The 25,238-nt window shown below is 41.3% G+C and overlaps 1 protein-coding gene across 1 annotated transcript; it reads right to left on the reverse strand.

The window, feature by feature from the left end:
- Positions 1-89: 89 nt before the first annotated feature.
- ZDHHC15 (zinc finger DHHC-type palmitoyltransferase 15) lies at positions 90-24,894 on the reverse strand. The gene is made up of 12 exons (XM_015860545.2): positions 24,719-24,894; positions 23,262-23,288; positions 21,626-21,720; positions 20,837-20,957; positions 19,604-19,673; positions 18,908-18,940; positions 17,745-17,865; positions 16,249-16,381; positions 14,938-15,064; positions 13,424-13,533; positions 8,288-8,371; positions 90-7,095 (listed from the first exon to the last, which is right to left on the reverse strand). Exons 1-11 carry the CDS (start codon positions 24,834-24,836, stop codon positions 8,328-8,330), a joined length of 999 nt encoding a protein of 332 aa, XP_015716031.1. The 5' UTR covers positions 24,837-24,894; the 3' UTR covers positions 90-7,095; positions 8,288-8,327.
- Positions 24,895-25,238: the final 344 nt, after the last annotated feature.

Genomic DNA, 25,238 nt, shown 5'->3' on the forward strand with positions numbered 1-25,238 from the left:
TGGTCCAAATGAACCTTCTCAGTTTCTTCTCAGCCCATGCTCAGGGGAAAACATCATAAGGCCTAGGAAAGAAGAATTCACAAGTATAATAAATTAACCCAAAATGGTTTTAATGCAGTCCTTGCCTGCGATACAGTAGAAACCATGCAGGCTTTCTAGTATAAACCATAATAGAAAATGACAAAGCAGAATGTACAGTATATTCACCTGTAGAAACCATACAAACACGTGGAAAACGCTAGTGAAACGTACACAAAACAATCATATTAAAGACATTTGTTGGACAGTAAAAACAAGTATCCAAAGCTTTTGTAAAAACCCCTTTGATATCAAAAGTATCAATGCTGGCAACAGCATTAAACTCCTGAACTCTACACTAAACATCCACGTGCTGTCAGCAGAACGTTTGCAATGTTTCCTGGAAAACATTTGCTTTCTACAAAGTTAAGGGATCAAACGACACAGCTCTGAGCGCCGTTCCATTGTTGGGCAGAGCAGTGTGAACTATGCAGACCTTGCAGACTCAGGGTTTTTATGAATACCGACACCAGATCATCCTGGTTACCTCTCAAGCAACCAAAAGCAATAAATCAATAAAGTTTATTATACCGTTCCAAATAATCCAGCAGTTATTGGCACAGAGCCCCAGAGGCCAGTCCTCCTTGATGTAAAAAGCTCTTTACACTACAGTGGTTCACAGAGGAAGTTCTGGCCCAGCTGAAGAGGTAGTATCTTGGCTCTCATACGGAGCTGACTAGTCCCAGAGCAGCTGTAGGTTTGTGTCCTGCTTCACGCAAGGTTTACGACCAAATCAAAACCATCCATTGACAGTAACGAGCCAAACTGCTTTATTTTAAAGCAACATAAAAGCAGCTTCTAATGCTGAATTCTAACATACAATGAGAGATCTGAATTCTAATCCTGGGAGTTAGTTAAGTTCTATCTTTGAGATACCCATTTTCAGATCAGACAAATGATTCTCAGCTGAAAAACAGCCGAATAGGGAGAGTAATTTACAGCAACTTCTCTGTTCTCTATGTTAGTATTGGAGAGAAGGTGGGACAGGGAGCACTGGAGGTTCCCTGCTCCAACACTGCAATCCCAAAACAGCCGGAATGGCTCAGGCTGAGGCAATCAGTGTGAACAACAGAAATGAGCATAACTGAAAGAATGCCTGATGTGGACTTCATTCAGATCAGCACAAGTGTCCCACCTACCTCTTCATGTCATCTCTGAGTCAGAAATACCTCCTCTGCTCCTCACTGGAGGCCACGTCTGCACCAACCCAAGAGCTTCGTTACATCAGCAGGATGCCAGATGCTGATATGAGAATCTGATGCTCGTACACATCCCGGGTCCTCCAGGAACAGGCAGGGAAAAGAAAATAGGCCAACATTTTCTAAACTCCATGGAATCTCAGTTCTCTTGGAGAGGAGAGTGGCGATCTGAGGAGGTGCAGCACACATCTCCAGCTCAGAAAGGAGACTGACAGGACAAATACATTGCTTCCTACCTGGGCTTCCTGTAGCCCCAACTACAGGAGTAATTTAAGCCTAAATCCTGAGATTACAGAAGTGCCATCAGGTCCAACACCTCTGGGTTACATCAGCTGTTTGATAGCAGCATTTGATGCAACCAATTGTGGCTTTTTTTTTTTTAAGCACGGTTGAAATAAGAACCAAGGATGATCCCTTTATCCTTTTTCTTTTTTTCCTTAACAGAAACCTTTTTTAGTAAAGCAGTGGTTGTTATTCACTAAAGCTTTAGCAAATACTGCTGTAAATCTTAACACCTTATGCAGAAAAAAATACGTATTCCAAGCAGCATGAAGGCATAACCAGCTTATGTGCTCATATCGGAAAAGTAAACTTACATTCTACTTCACATGGTCCACAATTCAAACTGAAGCTGGAAATCAAAGGTTTTTAGGAAACAGGAAAGCAATGCAGAAAGTTGGATCCCACTGCTCTGAGCAAAGCAAGCGGAACAAAAGGAATCACAAAGCGGTCCCTGACAAACGTGAAGATTATTACAAATAAAACACACGGCCCTGCTGTTTAAAGTGACACCTCCTCCCCTTGTTAGCATCCAAACAAAACCACACGAACAGCGGAAAGCTGAGATACTTCAACTACATATTCAAGGGGAAGAGCAAAAGGGATAAGAAAGCAGAGCAAGAACAAAACCAAGGGCAGGCACGATCTCAGTGTTAACTACCAGAAAAGGAAATAAGCATTAAGCAGGAAGGGTACATCATGATGCCACAGCCTGGACGTGCTCATCACAGCCCAACTGTTTGACAGGCCTTTATTTGAATGAAAAAAGCCACTCTACCATGGAGATGCTTTAATTGATGGCTTCGGAACAAGCGCTCTGTAACAAAACAGAACCTGACAATTGGAAAAATATCACTAAAATCAAGCTATTTTCAAGTAGTATGGATTGGTTTCGAAACTTTGTACCAAAAGAGTCATGGAAATGAAAATGTGACTCTGAGTTAATTAATTCTGGCTTAATAAACAAGATCAACAGTACCTCCTTATCCTGCTAATTCAACACTCGCATGAATGAGCCAGCTATGCAAACAGCAAATCTGTGCTGCTGGCTTATCGACTACATCGGAGGCAGCTGGTCCCTGAATGCATTGCAACACATCTTCCTTTACATCTAACTACGGGGAAGAAAAGGTTAATTTCTATTTTTCCCTGACATTTTACATTCGTATTAAGTTACAGACTTTACACATCAAGTTTTGTAACAAACCACTAAGTTGTGCTTACAATCCACACCAGCATACAGAATAGAAAAACTACAGCTATTTTGCTGAATCACATTTCTGGTTTGTTCCAGGAAGTAAACATTCATTGCCATAGTGCTATTAAAAAGCTTCCCGGGCCCTATCAGCTACAGTACGGCCTACTAAAACATACAGTACTACTCCTTGTTCAGAGGAATACAATCTTATTCTACTCCAAAAACACTGTACCAATTCAGCAAGAGAATAAAGGTGCAGTGCAGTGATGCTTACTACAGTCCTAATTCCTTGGGCTGCACTCACTGGCCACAGTCAGGACGTTGCACAATGCAATCCAGAGGCATCAATATGATGCCTTCTCTTAAGAGTACAGCCTACCTGAATGTAAGTGGGAGAAATGGGAGAGGTGAGGAGGTGATTGTTAGTAGTGAATTATTTTGGAGCGTTAGCCTAAGAGAACAGGGATAAGCCAGGGTGGCAGGTACCACAGTACAATCCAGCAAGAGAATTCTTTCTTTCACATGATGACACCCACTTGGAAAAGTTCTCACTCCCACTGCAGGAAACAATTGTAAAATGCTTAAATAGAGACCATGAAAGGCCAAAGGCAAGGTATGCCATCCACAGGCTGAATGCTCACACTACTGTGCCCTGATGAAAGCGAACAAAGCTCACTGGTGTGTTCAACGCTTTCAGGTGTGTGATACTGAGGCACGGGATCTCGCTGCAGCCACACACATTGCCAGCTGATGATGGCTGGTAGAATTACAGCTTCTGATGGCCGTATTCCAGCTCCCACATTCCCACCAAGCAATCCAGACAGCACCGGCAGGCAGCACAGCGGGCAGCCCAAGGTCTGACGTGCACTGAGCACCGCAGCTTGCTGGCAACACAGAGTGCTCTCCCACCTCCCTTGGCTACATGAAGCTAAGCCAGCAAAACTGTTCTCCACAGACAAATTCTTCTACAGTTCCTGGCAGTCTGATATCCACTGAGGACTGAAGTTACAGTGAAAGTGGAAATGCATTCTACCCATCAAAGAGCTATTTGCATGTTAAAAAAACTTAATGTGCACTCAGCTGAATACTCCAGCTGTTCTGTTACCTGCAGCATTGCCTGCAGACAGCCTGAAGCATTTGTTTCCCAATGCACTTACCTAGCAGAACCTGCATATACTACATTCTTTGTATGCAACTTTAGTATAGAATCTAAGAAAACAATGCCAAGTAATAAATTAAATAGGGACCCAGCTTAAAAGCCAGAGGTAGCAGGAGGTGCAGTCAAAAATCACTGCTTTAATGCTGCCCAGGTCTCTAATTAAACAGGTTTCTTAAAAGCCAAAAATGCCAAGTGAAAAACCAGTGTTCTCCTTGTTAGGTCACCTGCAGTGATGTCTGAAGCATCAGCTGCAGTAATGCACGGAGCACACAGATCTCAGCAGCAGTGCTTGGAGAAACAGGTTTCCTCTATGGATCCAGCTGCTCACTTACAGCTTTGGTGAACACCCTCCAGACTTTTCACTGCAGCTTTCTGCATCAGCTCTGACCTTGGGAGGCAGAGGAGCCTGCTCAGCTCTTCTGTTTTCAGTGGGGATAGAGTTGACTGTTCCTCCATAGTGTCTGCCACAACACAGTGTTTTGGATCTAGGAGAAAAGCAACGTTGATATAACACTGATGTTTAGTTGCTGCTGAGCAGTGCTGCGTGGAGCTAAGCACCTTTCAGTTTCTCTACTCCTTGCACTGTCCTGCCAGTGAGGGGACAGAACCACGACAGCTGATCTCAACTAGCCAAATGGATATTCCATATCATGGCATCATATGGAAAGAAACCTTGAAAAATCATGGCAAATTGGCCATATCACTTTTACCTGCATGAGTGTTTGTGCAGCTGAGCTGCCTTTAAGAGAAGGGAGAATCTGCCATAACTACCTACAAGCAAGTTTATTTAACAAGAGTAAGACAGGGGCCGATGCCAACACATCATTTAAGTAGTTGGAAACTTTTATAGCTGCTTCTAAATCTGAACTGGATAGCTGCATTATCATAATGGTATCTGCTCTAATAATAACCACAAGACAAGAATGCATTTTACATACTAACTAATGAACAGTGCTGCATCTAGACAGTGAGTGGGGATGCAGTCTGCAGTTCTTTCAGGTAACTCTTCTGCTCTTTACTTGGCAGAGAAACAGCATTAAAATAATGACATGGCTGTAAAAAGAACCAAACCTCAAAAGGACACAAGATCCTGCTCAGAAAACTCTTGTAAATCCACACTGCTTCACACGGCTTTGATATTCCTATCTGAAAAACACACTTCAGCTGGCAGAATGGAACAGTCAGCAATTTATCCTCCTGCTTTTATATACAAAGAATTTAGAGTTTTAAAGGCACAAACGCACAAGTAACGGTGCTAAATTCCTACATGCTTCCTACAGCAAATAACTGGCACCTCCTTCTCACGATCCCCTTCCAGAATACATTTTACCAGAAACGATGTGATCAGTCCTGGCACTGCCTTTCATGGTTTAAAACTGAGCACGAGATTCATTCACAAGAAATGCAGGTTGAGATTTAACAAGAAAAACAGTTTCAGTGGTCAACAGCCACCTGGTGACAGAACCACCTGACTGAAGAGGCCAAGGTAGGAATATACCAAGAGAGTTCCATAAAGCTCTGAAGAGAAAGGAGAGTAAGTTAGACTGGGAGAACCTGCCCCAACTTCAGAGAACTAAACTTCAGCAGTAGCACACTCTGCAGAGTCTATTCCCTGTGCTACTCCTAAGTACAGTCTGACGTATAAAACACCATGTCCAAAGGGCAAGGTTTATACCAGGTAGTTAAATGTCTACTCATCAACAAAACATCCTTGCACATCTCTTCTGTCTCACTAACTTACTTCCACTGGTAGCAGGACAGAGGAAGCAGAGAAGAGTCTTAATCTGTAGCCAAGGCCTCTGTCACCAACAGACACTTAGATAAGGTGATTTCTCACGACAACTGCTACTGTAGTTAAAGCAGACACAAATGGGCTGATGAACAAACACAAAACCAGGATAGAAAATGCTAACAAATGATCTTAAAAGCAGAATACCAATTCAGTAAACATGCACCTCATTCAAACACGAGAGATGGAGTTGCCAGCTCTGAATCATGCAGATAAAATAGTGACTTGGATCTAGAAAAATACATATAATCCTGACAGCAAATTCTCAGTTCCATTCCACACAGGAAAAATAACAATACATTCCTCTAACTGCAAATGGAGCTAAATAAAGAATCCAATCACCTCTCAGTGCTGAAAAACCTTTTAAATATCAGTCAATACATCTACTGAGGAAGAAGTTTGAGATAATTCAGTACATTAAAAGTCTCTTTAGCATTATAGGGCTGAAACCACCTTTGTGGAATGAAGACTCCAAGCCTGACTGTGGGAGCTAAACATTCAGCACACTCTTCTAGCTTGTGTGCTTCAAATCTACATCTTCTTTTCTGACTCCACAAACAAGATTCTCAGTGGAACACGGGCCTGGGAATGAGTTGATAATGCTCTAATTACCAAGCAAACACTGTCCTTTTAGCCCTAGGAATTAATGCACATTGTGCTGCCTAAAATTCCTGTTTAGGTAGCTGTAAGTAGGATTGAAGGGTGCTGTAACTCAAACTGTAAGATATTTACACTCCCCTAGAAAAAGAAAAAGCATCTGTGACCACAATATTCTTGATTCTTGATACCAGCAATGTGATCATTCTGTTTTCATACACAGTTGCACATGTATATATACATGTTCAGTGCTTTTTCTTTCAACACAAATATATCAACTATCAATTTAGTGCCAAATTTAAGTGAGTCTGTATCTCACTGAGTTGAACAGACTGAGAACTTAAAACATACCAGCAAATGCTGCCTGGCTGAGGAGGTCAGAGCATCAGTCTCAGTATAATTCCCATCCCCAAGAATATTATGGCTTGGAAGAATTTTGAGAACTCAAGTCCCTGATGTTTGCAAAACGAAAAGGCCTTTGGAAACGCACTTGCATCAATACTTTTTTTTAAACCTATTTTGAATAAAAAATATATATTATTTATAAAATAAAGAGAGCAGGCCAAAGAAGATTGGCCAGAATCACTCTGTAAAACTGTTCCATTCACTCCATAACTTAAACTTATAAAGCCTTGAAGCATCTGGATAGCAGGATTTCTGGAGAAGCACTCCAGAATGCAGATTCCAATCAAATGATACTTCTCGATGCTTTTACATCTTGAAGATCCACTTTTTTTCTGCCTCTCAAAACTGAAGTCCGTGCAGAGAGAAGGGACGTTGACTCCTGAGAGGGAAGCTGAAATTTAAATAAAGAAAAACAAGCAATGTAAACACTGGTTTGATGAAGAATATATGAGTTCTAATCCCAACTTCAGCATCATTTTAAGCCTGTAGAATCACAGGGAAAATGATACTTTTTCACCCCCTGAGCGTAATGGCAATATGTAGTTCTCAATGACTACCTACTGAAGAAACACTGTTGTCATACCTTTTTCTCAGTGGCAAAATATAGAGTTGCACCTACAATGTGCAAGAAGCCTGTCTGTAAAAAATCCCGAGTTGTTCCACTGATGAGAAGAACTAAGCAGTAGATTTACTGCTTTAACATACAACGCCAAGTTATTTAACATCCAGAACAAGCAGACTGGAAAGTTCTACCTAACTACTCCATCTTCTGCAAGAGGGACAGTGGAAGATACCCAATGAATCTTGGTCAGCAGTATTCTACTGTGAAAACACCTCATGGAGACCAAAGAGCACACTGTCTGTAGCTTAATGCAATAGCAGATATTCAGGATACTTCCCCACTGCTTTGAAAGTCAGAACAAATTATTGTTCTGTGTTAATGTTCTGGCAGCAACACCTCCCACAAACCAGATAATCTGCCATTGCATTCAAGATTCTTAAGAATGAAGGAAAATAAATAGAATAATGGCTGACGTGGGCATTACAAGCTACTTTCATTTATTCCCAAGTTCATGGAGCATACAGTGTGGCTGTTCTCAACCTCAGTTTCTTTCAAGATTGTATCTCCACCTTCCAACACCTCTCATGAAACACAGAACAGATTCCCATTCTTGTAATGGAACAGCTTAGGGGAAAGAATCATTCCTGCTGCATTTACCATAGGAGCTGCAGGGTTTGTATCTTCCCCTACAAACTGCTCTTGGCTCTTCTGCAAAACATCCAAACATCCAGCTCAGGGCTACAAGGCAGACACTATTTTACGTTCTCTTAAACAATGTATTTCTGAGCAATATAGAGACATACTGGTGAAGTACTACCATGCATGGTTGCATCAACATGATACTGTGGTAAAGGGCCATCTTCCCCTCTGTGGGCACACAGTTGCATTGAAGCCTTTGGGGTGTTAAATGACTGTCAAGTGTCATGAGAGGTAGGTGACTGCTAAAATCAAAATCTGCTCAAGGTTACCTACTAGATTCCCCACACAGAGGCTGTTTTGAAGATAACAATGACATACTCACCTTTCTGAACAGGCTTTCTACTGCTGCCACTTTCAAACTGCTATGTCTCCCTTTCTATGGCCAGGGACACAGCTTCACCAGAATCTATACAATGAAAGACAAAGTAGTTAAGTAAATCTGTTTTTCTCACTACAAGTATATTTGTCACTAAAGGTGGGAGAGTGTTTTGAAGAATCATTGCAAAGGAATTAGACAATCACTTGTCAGAGCTAACTGAATGGCAGCTTTTTAAAGAGAGATTACTTTATTATTGGCTTCATCTATTTCATAACCATATCACAAATTGTAAAGCTGCTATGACAAATAAAAACCTTCCCATTTTAATGGAACATTTCAGACCGTTCTGATTAGAAAATTATACCGCTTTACTTCTGCTGTGTGAGATGTAATCTGAACACTCTTAAGCTTAGAGCACTTCATTTGCTGATGCCTTATCAAAAAGAAAACACAGCAGTGGTGAGAAAACAGTGCATTCTCCCCAAACCATTCTGTCAGAAAGGAGGGCACGGGAGCTTAATGAACCAGGAAATCATGTTCTCTGAATACAGTTACATTAGTACGGAAATGGTAGAAATACAGGATAATGCACTAATATATGGAATATATCACACAATTGTGATATTTTATTCCTAAACATTTTCACTTGCAGAATAATAATAATAAAAAAAGAACACAGTTCAAATCAATTGGAAACCTGAAAGTAGTTCAGATCAGATGTCTGCCACAGGAAGGCAGAACAGAAATTTCTGTTGTAAACTTATATATAGAGAGATGGGGGCAGTCAGGCTTGGTTAATCTGGTGAAGCAGCAGCTCGAGGTCAATCTAAAAGCAGTTTGCAACTGCGTGTAGACTTTGAAATAGCAAATGGTCTGAAAGCAGCTCCCAGTTCATATTCACTGGAAACAGCATCCTGCTAATTGCAGACAATAATTACATTTTGCTTTACTGCAGAACTGTATTTTGACCATAATTAATGCACAGTAATCCCCACAGAATCTGTATGCAGATCTATATGTAATCTATATGTAGATCTATCTTCACAGCCTGCCTGAGAACGAAGGAGATTATCATATCGTACCTTTCCCCACCTGCGTGGTTAAGTGAAACAAACTGCCCTATCATAAAAAAAAAACAACAAAACACACAAGGCAAAAGACCAATAAAAACCAAACAAACAGAAAAACCACCCAAACAAACCACAAAACTAAAAGGTACCCAACAAAACCTTGAAAATATGCAGCACCTGTAGGAAAAAGATCCAGTTCCCAAACGTACATTTGTTCCCCTGACTGCTTAAACCATATTGGTATTATTAAGCATATTGAGCCATGAATTTGGTTAAAAAGATGCAGATTCCTCCGCAGGTACCCCTTCATGATTTAAAAATCAATTAGAATGCAGGCACTGATGCAGGCTTTAGCTTTGCTTTATGTTCATCTCCTGCCAGACACAGTTTAAACGTTTAAATCATGCCTGAAATCCAGAGATGCAAATCTAGCCTTTTGTCTCAGTTTACTGCGTCACACAATGCACTGCTTTATTGTCTGAGCCATCTCTGCTCTCTTCCAACATCTAAGCAGCTTTTAACATTTCTCGATGGACAGAAATATAATCCTTACAATCACAACAGATGACTTCTCTGCTCAAAGGACTGCTCTGCCAAATTAGCTGGTATCTCAGGACATGTTGCTCCTTTAATTAGGCTCTTACCAATTTGAATTGAAATTCAAAGCAGATGCCTTTAGACACCTGAAGCTTCATCTTATCAAGAGAGATCATCAGCTTCTACCTATAGCTCAGGATATGCTGGTTTCTGCTGGAAACATGTAACTTAGGATAGATGACAAATTTTTGAAGAGAGAACAATTTGGGAAAGATTTGATTCACACCAAAGCCTTTTGTACAAGTTAAAATGAAACATATTATTAAATTATTAATCACTCTCAGAGATCAGATGTTGCTATAAATGTACAGAAATGGCTGTGCTATCCTGAGCTCCATGAGACAAAGAGTGCGAGCATTCACAGTACTGACACATCCACGTCCTCAACCAACACATCAAATGTATTATAGATGAATTCTTTGAAAAAATATGATAACCTTATAAGCTGCCAGCATATGAATTGGGGTAGCTCTCTGGCTAGACAGATTAAACAGATGCCTGTGAATAAGAGATGAGCATTAATAAATCTGTAAAAAAAATCAATTTACCATGTCTTTGGAAGCAGGTGTTTTCAGTCTCTCACTAAGAAATGAGAACAAAAACAACTTTCCCATGAAACTTTTTTCAATCTAAATGAAATACTAAAAACCTGAGCAAGTCAGGGTAAATGTAATAGAAACCCAACCTGTAAGGGCATACTGAAATATCTGAAAAAAGGACAACCTTATGGATAAGATGACTGAGAAAACTGCGCCCTTGAGAGGCACCACCTTGAGTGCTGCATCCAGATCTGAAGACCCCAGCAAAAGAAAGATGTGGAGCTGTTGGAGAGGGTCCCCAGAGAAGGGCCATGAGGATGATCAAAGGGCTGGAGCATTTCTTCTTTAAGGAAAGCTTGAGGGAAAGGGGCTTGTTCAGTCTGGAGAAGGCTTTGGGAAGACCCATCCCTGGAGATGTTCTAGGTGAGATGGGGCCCCAGGCAGCCTGATCTGATGGGGGCAACCAGCCCATGGGTTGGATCTAGATGATCAATAAGGTCATCTGAGCCACTGTACAAAATAGACCAAGATGGAGCTGCCTCACCTCCTTGCTTTCAGTTGGGCTTGTCTGCTCCTCAAGAATCTTCAACTCCCCTTATGTTCATCAACCCTGGTATCCATGTGACCCGATTTTAAAACGTCTTTATGCAGACACAAAATAACCAGAGTGGAAGAAACACAGTGCAATAATGCAAGCGGGGAGGTTAACAATACAGGTGCTTAGCCAAACTTCTGCACTCCACCCTTCTCATTATTTCTATGGCAGTTTGCTCTCCCTTCTTCAAGAGCTTGGAGTGAGGGACTGACCAGGATAACTTTCTTTCCCCCTACTACATAACAGTCACATGAGCAACTGGAGGTGGAACTCCAGGAGACAGACAGATTTGTTATCTGCACAGGCAGAAAAGAACATTAATGACTCCAGAGAAAATGCTCCAAAAGCTGTATCTGAAAACAAATTAAACAAAAATATTTTACATGTGTTGTTACTGAATTAATTGTGACCCTACCTGGTGGTCAGGAGAGACACAGAACCTGCAGAGCGCAAGATTTGGGCATCCCTGTCTGCTATTGAGCTTTTTGCTGAAAGTTCATGTGCCTCACTGTGCTTGTGATGCTGGATCATGGACAGAATGAACTGAACTGTGGAACTTATCTAAGCTCCAAATCCAGATTCTGGGATCTGACTTGGCCAAAGTTCATATCACTGTCAAACATATTCATAGTTATGGATATTTTTATTCAGAGAGTTTTTATACTTTGTAAAACTTGGAAGAGCTTCAGATTAATTTCTAAAGGAAATTTTACGCATCATATTCAATACACAGAGATACCATATTCTGTTATTTTTGCAGTCAAGTTGTGTTACCTTATCACTGCCAAAATATATTGAACAAAACAGGAAGAACGGACAGTTTTCTAGCACACAAACACTAATTAAAGCAGTTTATCTGAAGTAAAACTGAAATAAATCTCTTTAGTTCTAGTCACAAAATCTTGGAGAGTACATTTTCCTAGCAGTATGTGCAGTGTGCCTTGGAAAAACCATAGATGGTTTATTTTGCAGTGGAGTAACTTGAACAAACAATTGCCAGTAAGACCTAACCACATACCGTGCTGCTTGGATTAAATAGCTCGTTGCACAGTATTTCACACATGTATACAACAAGTTCACGTGGAAAATTCTTGTTTCCCCTCTTAACCAAGAATGTTGGTTTCTTCATGGGTTCCTACACGTATGTTGTGCTTGTATCATTAAAACGCATACCATGAAAAGGAATGGTATTGGAAAGTTTCTGAAAACCATTCTGAAGCAATAAAGAACCCATGGAAACAGTGTCTCTGAACAACACAGCAGCGGTATCTGGATAAAAAAATACACTTGCTTGATGCGCTAATAATAGTAAACTTAAAATTAGCCATACTTTCACCGTTCTGTAAAAATGAACAGTGCAACTATGATATTTCTTTTAAGGGTATCTAATTGGCTTTCATATAATCATATAATCACTTGAGTTGGAAGGGAGCCTTAACGGTCATCTGCTCCAACCCCCCTACAATGAGCAGGGACACCTACATCAGGTGTTCAGAGCCCCATCCAGCCTGACCTGGAGTGTCTCCAAAGACCAAAAGTTTGATGCTGATGATAAATACACAAAAAAACCCCCAACAACCTCAAAACACCTCAAGTTCAAGCAGAGAACAGTAATTGATCAGAAAGCTGTAATAAATCATTAAACTAATTTTGGATGCATCTAGCAAAAATCAAATAATGGATCCTTTTCCTAATAGGACATTCACAGGGTAAAAAGCATATAACCATTTTGGAAACTGATCAAATCTACTGTATAAACAAGGCAGTTCACCTAGAACTGCTCTCAGCATATGTTTATTTTATGAAGCTGATGTAGGACACAGCTAGGTACTGTCTAACCCACAGATGTTATAACACCAAATGAATTTATATTCTACTGTAGTAAGGGTGAACAAACTATGTATAAAGTAGCTTCCTAAATGTAAAACCACATCCAGGTGCTTTCATGCACACAATCAAACTTTCAGAGGATAAACACATGTAAAATACTCACTGGCCTTTTGATTTTTGTAGAAATAACTTCATGTCTACTGTAACCGTGCTGCATACAATGGCATATAAATACACTCATTTTGTGTAGATTTCAATTCCTGTCTGCGATGTCTGAGTAACAACCTCTTAGTACATGTAACTGCAAGTAGAAAGCTACAACTATATTTAAAAAAGGAACTGGCTTCAAAGTAGGGCTTACTTTTAGTCTGTATTCATTAACCAAGTCAGAGAGTCAGAGACGCTTACTGATTTAGCCAAAGCTATTTTTCATTTGATTAACTGTTGTTATTCATGCATTAGTCACTGTAGGTCAAGACACAACTCATTTCCTTTAGGACTACCTTACCGTGAGGTTCCTCGTCTATCCCATCATCTTCCCACTGCTCTTCGTTTGATAGGAGAGGATTCTGAGCTTCACACAAAGCTCTCATTGGGAAAAAATGTCCATCACCCTGGCTGCATAGCAAAAGACCAAGAAAGATGCTGTAAATAATAGCAAGCAATTCTCAACGATTATAATTTCTACCCTTTCATCTCCAAACAAAGTTTTCTTTTGCCTGAATATCTGAGGTTTACTTACTTATTTACTTATTAAGTTTTGAAAAAACACTGTGTTTATTTTTTTTGTGGCAGCTGAGATACCAAATATTACCAGTGAGCAGTTTCAAACCTGAATTCCTTCAAACTCTTCAGAGACTGAAAGTCAAAACCTTCAGTCCAAATGAATGATTTCAGCAGAATTCACATGTCTAACTTGATCAAGTTCCTCAGACATAAAAGAAAAAGAATCAACTTGTGGGCAGCTAGAAGTGAGGGGAGACTGAGGAAAACATTTATGTCTAAGGAATGATGATGCCTGCTTTATCTATTTATACTGTACTCTTCAGGGCAGAAATTAGACTTACATGTTCGAATGATGCCAAGTAGAAAATATTCCCAGTCTTAGTTAAATGTTAAAAGTCTTAAAAGAAAGACTTACCTGCACATAAAGAAATACCCTCTGCAAAATTCTAAAATTGCAAAGTTGTTTTTGTTACACTCCACAAACTATAAATGTGTTCATGTGTCTGGATTTCAAACAAATGACTGAAATTCAAATTCATGTAACGTAAACAAGAAAAGTTAAAAACCAGATGTTACAGTTTGCTCTACTCCATTCCACAACACCTACATTCCAACAGTCTAGAGGAGCTGCAAGCTCACTACAGTGCCTTTCACTTCCAATGAACCCACTAGATCTTTTCCTTTGCCCCAGGTAGATTAGCTGGGTGTTCTCTCCAGAATTACTGTACTCACTGGTAACATGCCTCTGACTTGCACATCAGTGTCTTTCATTATTGGAAAGGTTTCCTTTGCTCATCTTTTCCCACTGACTATATTTAGGAGCAAAAAACAGAAGGCAATTGGGATGCAACCGGGTCTTACACTCACACACCACTACTTGAAAAAGCTGTGAATTGCTGAGCTCAGGAGTTACTTTACATTGTGTCCAATAACTAAAGGAATTTACATATACTTTACTCCAGGTCCACTGAGTGCCAAAATAGCATCTTTTCCTAAAGTAAATAGAATAAACTATTTCAGTCACAGGAGGCTGAAGAACAAAGAAATCAGCATCTCCATCCACAAGTCACAGGAGTCCAGAAAATTCAAAGTGAAGTGCATTTACCTGGCAGAAAGCTTCCACTTACAGACTTCTTGTGTACAGGACTAGCACAGACTGTGTTTGCTGGTGCTTTTATAGCAATGTGCAACAGCAGCCAAGCCACAAAATCACTGCCTTCATACTCAAGGCTGTACTAGAGATTTAGAAGTCAATCCCTTGTATCAACTTTTTGCACGGGCTTGATTATTCCTTACCTGGAGGCAATAGGTAGTAGCCAAAGCTTTTTTTCTTCTCCAAACACTTGTTGAAAATTCTTTACAAAGCCAAGATTGAATCCATTTTTATCCGGGCCATTCTGAAACACTGGAGTTGAGAAAGCCTCTACTCATAGATATGATTTCAGAGAAAAAGAAAATCAATGCCAAATACACTAAGACAGACTGTTCACATTGTAGCCACTTAAAGTGAGCAGGATATGCCAGATTATGAACTAGTGCTACAATGATACAAAATGTCAAAATAATAGCATTATTGGGGTTTTTTTTTGCAAGGCTTTTCAAACTGAAGGCAGGAATTTGGTCCTGCACATGAACTGCATGAAGTAATCAAACACACTGTTTAATCTACAAAAGAGAGTTAAAAGATCTTTGCATGAAATTTGCTGAACTTCAGCGGGTAGAAATTTCCAAATAAAAAACTGCGCAGAATTAAGTAGGTCTTAAATGCATATTTCAGAAGTGGCACTGGAGATTTCAATTGCCTCATTCATTAACGACATAATGAACAAGCACTGGGAACAACCGTACGCAGACAGACCCTCTGTTATGATGAGAAATAAAATTAGCTAAAGGAAAGGGGGGGGGGGGGGAGGAGAATCTAGAGTGAACTAGAAACAATTTTATCTGCCTTCTAAGCTGTGGCAGAAGTCTGATGCTTTGGGCTGGATGAGCTTCAGTGCCCCTCAAAATGATTTTAAAAATTAATAATTACATAAAATCCGAATATCTGCTTAAACATTTGTCTCTCTGTTTTCCTACAGAACTTTAACCAAAAATCTTTTAAAAATGAAAGACTTAGCTGAGGAAAGAAAAACAAATCACTCAATAAAATCATGCTGGTCGAGACCTTCCTTTCATTGGTGCCATTTTACAGTCCTAATTTCTTTGTCTTTGTCAGTGAGGATGGACATTGTCTTTCCTAACCTTACTTGGCTGTCTTAGTATGCACTCCAGCATACCAGCATAAGCAACCATTAGTCCTGAAAAGCCACACTCATTTCACAGCAAATGTAGTTATGCACATGCATAACATTGTATAACTGGACTCTTGTATTTAAGGCTCTAGTTCCCCTTACAAAACTTTTGTCATGCCAGTTCAAAGACACAACTTATTTGCAGTGACAAATTTCTACAGTATTGTTCCACCACTCTAAGTACTCCTCCCCTCATAAGCCAGCAGAAATATACAGAAGTAGAACAAAAATGTCTGCTCTTTCCCCCTTTTTTTTTCTTCATATAGCAGCACTTAATGCTGCACCTCACCTAAAGAAGACACAAAAGCCTTACCTAAAGTAGATCTGTTTCTACTGATGAGCCAGCAGTGGTAGCCAAACAGAAACATAAGGCTAACAAAGAACATAACCGCCAGAAAGAGAAGGAAAAGGATATGAAATTTGGAACGTCCATTTGTCAGTTCACCCTAGAAAAACAACAACAAAAACAAACAAAACAGCACAGGACAAGTGATAAGAACAAATAAAAGCTGAACATTCTTTGTTCCTAGTGAAGATACCCGCTAAAATTCCTATTTTGTTGTATCAAACATATTTAAAAAGTTGCACCTTACTATAAAGAGCACAAAGAGACAGTGAAGAAACGATCCCATTCATTTCCCCTCCTGTGACCACAGTTTAAAGAGTGGTGTTTTGCTACCTTTTGCATGTGACAGAGTCAGTACAGTCAGCTTCCCACCCGGGCACCAGAATGTCCTGTGCCCACAGTGGAATAGGCAGGGACAAGCTCATGAAGTCTCATTTCCATTTTGCTGAATGTCCTGTGCATATATTAAATACTGCACCACTTACAATATAGGGGATGGCCAAAAAACCCCGAGCTTTTCCACAGCTGCAGCAATCAAGTAAAGTTAGATCTGAGTGTGTATGGTTTGGAAAAGTTACAGTAAGCAGTATGGTAGCAACTCCAGGCTCTGCACTTCTTTATTTGCTCTTCCCTTAAGGGTAAGGGGCCTAATCCTTAAAACAACACTACACACAAAGTGGAAAGAAATATGCCTAGGCAGTTCAGGAAACAACATAAAAGAAAACCACCCACCCACAATTAATGGCTTCCTGGAATAAGACAGAAATACATAGGAGGTACTCTTGCAACCACTTAAAAAACACCCAGTGTTGACAGCTAAGAATTTCTACCTAGAAGATAACTCTTTCCATATCTGGTAGAAATCTGTTGTTAACAGCTGTTGCTTTTTGCTTATATTTTAAAATGAGGAGGCCTGGCCAGCCAACAACAGCTGTATTTTGATTTGGGAAAATTAACCACATTCATGCCTAAGGTCAGTCAAACCCAACTCAAGCTGTGCTTATCCCTGTGCAAAACCTCTGACTTTGGAGGTATATCTGACAATACACCTTAATGTATATTGAAAAACCACCAGAATATTTTTATAAATAGCAATTCTGAGCTCTCATTCAGTGAAACATGTCTTCTTTTGAACAACATCTGAATTTTCTAAGCTAACAAACTTGTGATAAATTTCGAAAGAATTTGAGATACATATGTTTGAGCACATTTGTACAAGAAAAGGAAATAACTTCTGGAGAATGAAGTTAACTCTACAATGAGAAATTCCTGAAGATGATTTTCTTTGTGCATTTCAGACATACTGGAAGTTATACTCAAAAAAGGGCTGCAGAAAAAAAGAAAAAACCCCCAAAACCCACATAATACAGCCCTCCTTTGACTGAAAGCAAAATAGTAGTAAGAGTGACTAAATCCCACCAGACTCAGAAGATACAAAAAAATAACCAGGTTCCATGACTTACTGTCCAATACTTAATGAAATACTTGAAGACTGTCACAGCAATATACAAGCAATACAACAAAGAATAGGCTAAGAAGAGTAGAAAGAATTTGTAGTTAGAGAATCCAATGCAGTTATTCAACCTAGAGAAGAAAAGCAGAGGTGGAATCAGGATATATACAGCATATAGTTAAAACACAATGAATACTACAGTGGGCAGGATGGAGGTTATTAAGTCTCTTGATTATACAACACAATTTCATTAATAAATAGCTCCCCTTAGTGACGAAATGAAACAGAGCTGAAACCTCTCAGCTTTTCACTTGAAGATTTGTAAAAGCACAGTTCATATTTTGGAAATCTTATTTAAAGTTGATACCACTGCTGAATTTGTCACAGAGGTGGTTCCTAATTACTCATGTCTGTTTCTTGTCTGCAGAGGTAATCAGATCTAGGGTTACAATTACCTTTCACTCATGTTCAAAACTCAGGAGTCAGATTTACCACTTGTTTGGTTACATATAACACAAACTAAACAAATTTCATTGTAATTCCCCAAGTGCAGGGCAACACTAGCAAAGAGCAAAGGAGTGCAGAAAAGATGGGAGGCATTTGTGTCATAAATACGGTTCTAAAAACCCTCTAATTTTAAGAATACTACAGATGTTCAATGGGGAAGTGCCTGCATTACTTTTGACTTCTGAGATTTTCCTTTCTTAAAAACAGAAGTTTAAGAGATTCACTGGCAGCAATTCTCAAGAAGTATAAAACTTCACGTATCCATGCATCGTTCTACACAAATTTTGCCACGCACAAGTGGGCAGGCATCAATTCAGAAACAAACCATGAAAATACTATTGAAAGCAACCACCAACTGCATGCTCAAACAATTATATCACCAGAACTAAAGGCTAAGTTGAAGTTTCTTCACAGTTTGAACAGTAAGACAGAATTGGCAGTTGGATTCTAAATTACATCTATAGAACTGTCTTTTACACATGGTTAATAGAGAGAACACCAATGATTTGTCTTTCAAAAACAACGCACATTTCATATTTTATAAGTCTCCCTGTATAGAGGTACATGGTCTAAAGTGAAAGATGCATATAGAAACTATTCTATGGAAGAAATGGATTTAAATAGCCTCCTTTTCCAGAAAATTACAAACCACGATCTAGAACGTACCATGGGCAGTGATGATCCATTTTTAGGACACAGCTGCATGAGGACAAAAAAAGAAAAATGGATGAGTTATGTTTGTTAATAAATTGCCAACTGTAGATCAGTAGAGAAAGGTTGTGAGATGTTTTGTATTTCTGGGGTGGGTCAGATTTCCACAGGACCCAAACTCAAGACAATACTCTCAACGATGTTTCTTAAAGTAGGTGTCATTTTAAGATGGAACACTGATTACTTTTTCAAGATCTAAAAATGACTTTGGTGTTTTGCACAATAAAACAAATTAGAATGGTTTCTGCCCTACAGCACTTAAAACTTCTGCCAAACACCACGTGATAAAAAGTGAAAATCATGCTTCATTTTGACCTGCTACAGGTAATCAGTTAATCTTTTACTAGATATTAAGGTTTCTATCAACTTAACGATCACAAATTTACTGTTGTGGGAACTGCAAACACTTCAGGGTCACAGCAGTATATGTTAATGCACTTACACTGCTAACTGGAGCTAGAACAGAGGAACCCTTATGTCCAAAACGTTTGTGAACCACTTCACTTTTCCTGTGCTGTAGGGGGCCTGCTTTGCAGGGGGTTGGACATGATGATCTCTAGAGGACCCTTCCAGCCCCTACAGTTTTGTGATTCCATCATTCCCTGATTTACAGCTCACATAACTTCAGTGAAAAACAATCCATTAACTTACACAGCACAAACAGAACAATGGTGGCAACGATCCGGTTTTATGAGCTGGCATCTATCACAGAATCGAATACCTGAAATTAAAGACATGTTAATACCAAATAATCTAAGTGGCTTTTTTTTTTTTTTAATGTGTTTGTTTGTTTGTTTTGCATACTAGTATTCAGGTTTTTTTTCAAAATATGCATGTTCTTTCCCTTAATATTTTAAAATATAGGTCTGCTGGTTTGCCATGGCTGCACCCCAGTGGAAGGCTACTGCCAGGAAAAATGTGGAGACCCAGACAGAGGTCCCGAAACAAGATGCTAGCATGCAGGTCACTGGCTGTGATGAGTTCCAGAGCCTGGCCTTTGCAGTGCCAGGCAATGGAGGCAGTGCTTGTGTAAGGTGTGACCAGCTAAATGACTTACTCAGCCTTGTGGTCTACCTGAAGGAGGAGATGGAGAGGCTGAGGACCATAAAGGAATGTGAGAGGGAGACTGACTGGCAGTGCCAGTCCCTATCGGCTCCGAGATCCTGGCACACAGCTTAGGCTCCACATGGAGCATGTCACCCCCTGTCACCTTGCAAACAGGTGGTAGAGAGGAATTGGCAGGGTGTGCAGGTGGCTTTTTCTTCTATACCTTCAGTGGCAAGGAAGGATACTGAGAGGCTCCAAAAAACCCACCTCACAAACAAACTTTCTGATGCAGGTGGTGGAGGAACCAATGAGGGGAGGGGTGTTACTGGACCTTATTCTCACTAACAAGGAAGGACTTGTTAAGGAAGTAAAGGTCGAGGGCAGCTTGGGTTGTAGTGACCACGAGATGGTGGAGTTCAAGATCCGAGTGGAAGAAGTGAAGCAAAAAGTAGGATTGCTACCCTGGACTTCAGGAGAGCCAACTTTGACCTCTTCAAGGACCTACTTGGAGCTATCCCATGGGCTACGGTATTATGCTATTACTACTACTACTGAACTCAGACAATGTAAGTGGAAGGCTGTACTGTAAATACAAAGGGCAGCGTATTGCTGCTCAAAACCAGTACACATTACTCCAGTGAAGACATACTGAAGTCTTAAAGCATTTTTGTTTTCCCAAACATAAAACCTGACAGATAAGACGTAAAATTCTCAGCACAAGAACCATGCAGTGTATGCGGTGGCATCAGGCTGACCGTATAATCTGGATTGCTAGCATATGCTACTTTAGTCTGCTTGATTAGATTCAGAGAAACAGGAGATCTCTGCTTTACTGACCTCCACTCCCCGTTCTCGTGTACACCGGCAGCTTCCTTGCAATTTCGGCAAGAATTTGCCTCTGCACCTCTGGCCTTTCTTCGTTTTCATAGCGTTCTTTGTCAGCGTAGGACATATGGTACTGCAAGCAGAAGTCAGGAGAGAAGCACTTACTCACAGGGAGTGGAGACAGTTTTTCAAATACAGGAAAGACTGGAAACAATTTATCCCCCACTCCTTTTAACAAGATTACTCTAATGGGAAAAGGTGTGAGAAAATAAGGGATGGACAGACAGGCAGCACACCACGCAGTGCAATCCCAGAAGTGAAATTAAGATGACAAAACAACGCAGTCAGAATTGCTACCACTGCCGCCACTTCAGAATACCATTTTTTCATGAATAATGCATGAACAAACATTACTAACAGTGAAGAGGACATCTTAAGCACTCTCCTTATGAGCAAGCACTTGTCCCCACCCATTGTTTTCTATTTCTAACACTGGAGTTATATTCTTGTGATTTGGATAGGATTATGGCGATGTATATTGGAAGTGTCACACAAACATCAGCCTATCCTATTGCTCTAACCGCAGTAATAACTGTGTCTGATTGAAATCATGCTCTGTGGGCTGTCAAAGCATTCTTGGAACAGTAGATGACTCAGTCTTTAGGTCACTTTAGGTCCCTTTCCACCTCTTTAGCAAAACCAATCAGTTGAGCAGATCAATTCAATTGAACAATTTTTTCTTTAGCATCCCCGCTTTCAGTCTTTCACTCTGCAATGAATGGGAAGTGTTGAGATTCTTACCTTTTTGCCTGGCTGAACCGGGAGAGTAAATATAGACTTCCAATATGTCCACACAAAGAGCACAAAGAGAACATGGAATATTATAAGATAGGCCACTAAAACAAAAAACAAACAAAAAAACAAGAGCAGAACAGTGACTTCGCAAAAGTTTTGTTTATGATGGGCATAATTCCAATCTTTCACAACAGAGTCATAAAAATGGGGAGAAAATGAAGCTTTCTACTAGTAGCCAGTATTATAACACAGCTAAACCTTAGGGCCAGAAGGACAGCAGAATTTCAGGGAGCTGCAGGTGTAGTTAGGAATTACCTATCACACACGCTTCCCCATCTCCACCCAAGCCACTTGTATGGATGAGGAAGAAGATAGCAATGGCAGGTGTCACCCCGCAGGGCAGGTGGCACTGCTGCCACAGGGCATGAGAGATCTGGCTGCTGCTGAGCAGCACAGAATCTCCAGGTCTGGGGTTTGGCTGCTACAGAACGCATGTTCAACCACAGTACTATCACTGCATGCAATGCATTTTTCACCACTTAGGAGATTTGGAAAAAAAGCCTCTAGCAGAGCTTTTAATCACCAGGAAAAACAGATCTCTTATTCGACATCCTTTAGATTTGCCACAGTTGATACAATAAAACAACACAGGAAAGCATCCCTCAATGCAAGGAGGGGTGCTCTTGTGATTGTCGAGAAAGCAAAGTAAGCTGCTGGATGAAATGTGGAACCCAGCATGACTCCGAGCAATCTTATCTTAATATACCAACTTGATTGCAAAGCCTTTGGGTGCCCAAGGTAGTGCAGGAAGTCAAAGCAGAGCAATCCTTCAGCTACACAAACTGTTCAACTGTTTCTTTAATACTGAAGGCTCTTTAAATCACATCAGTTAGAAGACAGTTTTATTTAAGCACACTATATATAATCACAACATCATCTTCACTATACCTCCTTCACTTAATCTTCAAATTAAGATTGAAGTAACTACTGCAAGTAAAAGGAAAAGTCTAAATGCAAGCGCTTCCAATTACAAAGACTGACTGAGAATGCAATTGGTGTACAAAGGCCAAACGCAGCTTTGGAGAGTTTCTTTCAATGACGTGCTGGGCTGTGGGACTGATGACAGGAATCAAAACCAGCTCATTACTCTGAGATGCAATCCTCATCCCACATGTAGATGGAGCTCAGTTGATTTTAATATTTAAGGAGAGAAATCTTGCAACTGTTTAGTGGTGTTGATCAAGCAGCATAGCACCCATCACAGGAAGCTGGCCTGGAGATGTGCAACTACACCTGGCAATGACTACTTTCTGCTGGATGATCATTAACATTGTGCTTTCCGCAGTTCCTCTATAACCATTTCAAATACTGGGGCATCTCTCAAGTGAAAAGAAACAAGAGCAAAAGGGATCGCAGCCTTTTCATGTCGTTCACACTGAGACTGAACAGGGGCATCTCCCACTGCATCCTGAAGTTACAATGACGTGCAACTACAGGCAGGGAACACCACTAAAGCAGGTTAAGCTTAAAAACCATGACAGGGTGCTCTGTTTGGCACTATAACTGCAACATTCATGGTTGGTTTTTGTCTTTTATTTCCACACAAAGACTGAACAAGGTGCTATAAATAAAACATACACACCTTTTTCTGCAGGGTTGCTGAGAGTCACTGAAAAAGAAAAAAAAAACATATGCTTACAGAGCAAATAGCAATCTCAGGGAGGTTTGTGCCAAATGACGTTTCTAATTTTAAATATGCTTGTTTTAGGGGGAAAAAAACCAACAAAACAACAAACAGTTCCATTTCAACACAGTAGAAAAGCCTACAGTCTCACACTGAAAGCATCCCTCAGCTTCATAGCCTCAGTCCTCCACAGTAAGCCATGCCCCACTCAGCTCTGCATCAGCAGAAATAAAAATGAGAAATCACCTTGGCTTTGTTCAAAGATGGATGCCCTATCATGACACAACTGTTTCTATCATCCCTACTAACAGACATTTTACGACTCTTCCTCTCTTGGCTGCAATCCTGACAGTCCGTGCTAATAGAAGTACCTGGAGCAAGCAGCAGTGTGTGCTGCACAGCACCTACCAACACCAGCAGCCTTCTGGGTCACTGTCTAAATTGAACAGAAAAGATACGGCTGTAGTTGCCACAGTGACCTTACAGAGGGAAGATAAGCTCACCTTGCTGAACGACTCAGTGACTGACACAGCACCTTCCTGGGCTGAACCTTCACTCAAACCTTGCCAAGCTGGAAGTGACAGGGGATCACAGCCTTGGCTAACAAAAGGAGCTTCTCTCAAAACTGTGCTAATAAGCAATTTTGATCTGCAAGCTGTTTGATACACAAAAATGTAAACGAGAAGAAAAAAAGTTTTTATCCCAGATTCTTGCTCTCACTGGTGCAGCAACCACCAACATGGCACAGAACCACGGTCCCTTCTGGAGTGTCAGCTGTTGCCCACACCTGTAAAGCTCCAATCCCAGCACTGTGAGCAACCTCAGGACAGAGTCATAGAATTGTTTGAGTTGAAAGGGCCCTCTACAGGTCATCACTCCACCTCCCCTGCAGTGAGCAGGGACACCTACAGCTCCATCAGGTGCTCAGAGCCCATCCAGCCTGACCTTGAGTGTCTCCAGGGATGGAGCACCCACCATCTCTCTGGGCAACCTGTGCCAGTGCCTCACCACCTTTATTATAAAAACCTACCTTCTTATATCCAGTCTAAACCTCCCTTCTTTTAGTTCAAAACCACTTCCCATGCCTGAGAGAGAACGAGGAGGCAAAAGTGCAGGCAAGCCAGTGGCTGTAAGATGCGATCCCAGGCCACGCACTGGGCTCCTGCCAACCTAATGCGTATCTGTAGAACAACACAATCCCAATCCAAATCCCATGTAATTCAGCACAGCCTTCCCTACCAGCTGCGAAAGGAGAAGGGGAGAAGGATCGAAGCGTTCCGCCCGGGCTCCGCGCTGTCCCGCCCCGCTTTGCCCTGCCCTCCCCGCGGCACCTGCACGGAGTCACCGGGCTCCTGAACCCGAGGCCCGGCGCGGCCGCGCTCCCCCCTCCCCCCGGCTCACGGCCCGCCCCTCACTCAGGCACAGCTCGAAGACGTAGGCGTAGTAGGACCACAGGACGACGAGGGTGATGATGAGGACGGGCACCCAGGCGAACGCCCGCTGGCAGCAGCGCAGCCCCCGTGACAGGGCCATCCTCGGCCCGCCCGCAGCGGGCACCGCTCGGAGCTCGGCTGAGCGGCCTGGCGGGCGGGATTGGGCGCGGCGCTATGGCGCTATGGCGGCCCCTGCCGGCGGGAGCGATGAGACCGGGCCTGTCCCGGAACGAGCCCGCGGGGCTGTTCTCCACACAGAGGGGGGTGATTTTACACACAGAGGGGGGTGATGCACTAGAACAGGCTGCACAAGGAGGTTGTGGATGCCCCATCCCTGCAGGCATCCAAGGCCAGGCTGGATGTGGCTCTGGGAAGCCTGGTGTGGTGGTTGGTGACCCTGCACACAGCAGGGGGGTTGAAACTAGATGATCATTGAGGCCCTTTTCAACCCAGACCATTCTATGAACCTCTGATTTTTGCCAGCCATATATTTGAACCAAAG

Source organism: Coturnix japonica, chromosome 4 (genome assembly GCF_001577835.2).
Source record: "Coturnix japonica isolate 7356 chromosome 4, Coturnix japonica 2.1, whole genome shotgun sequence".
Classification (NCBI taxonomy): Eukaryota; Metazoa; Chordata; class Aves; order Galliformes; family Phasianidae; genus Coturnix; species Coturnix japonica.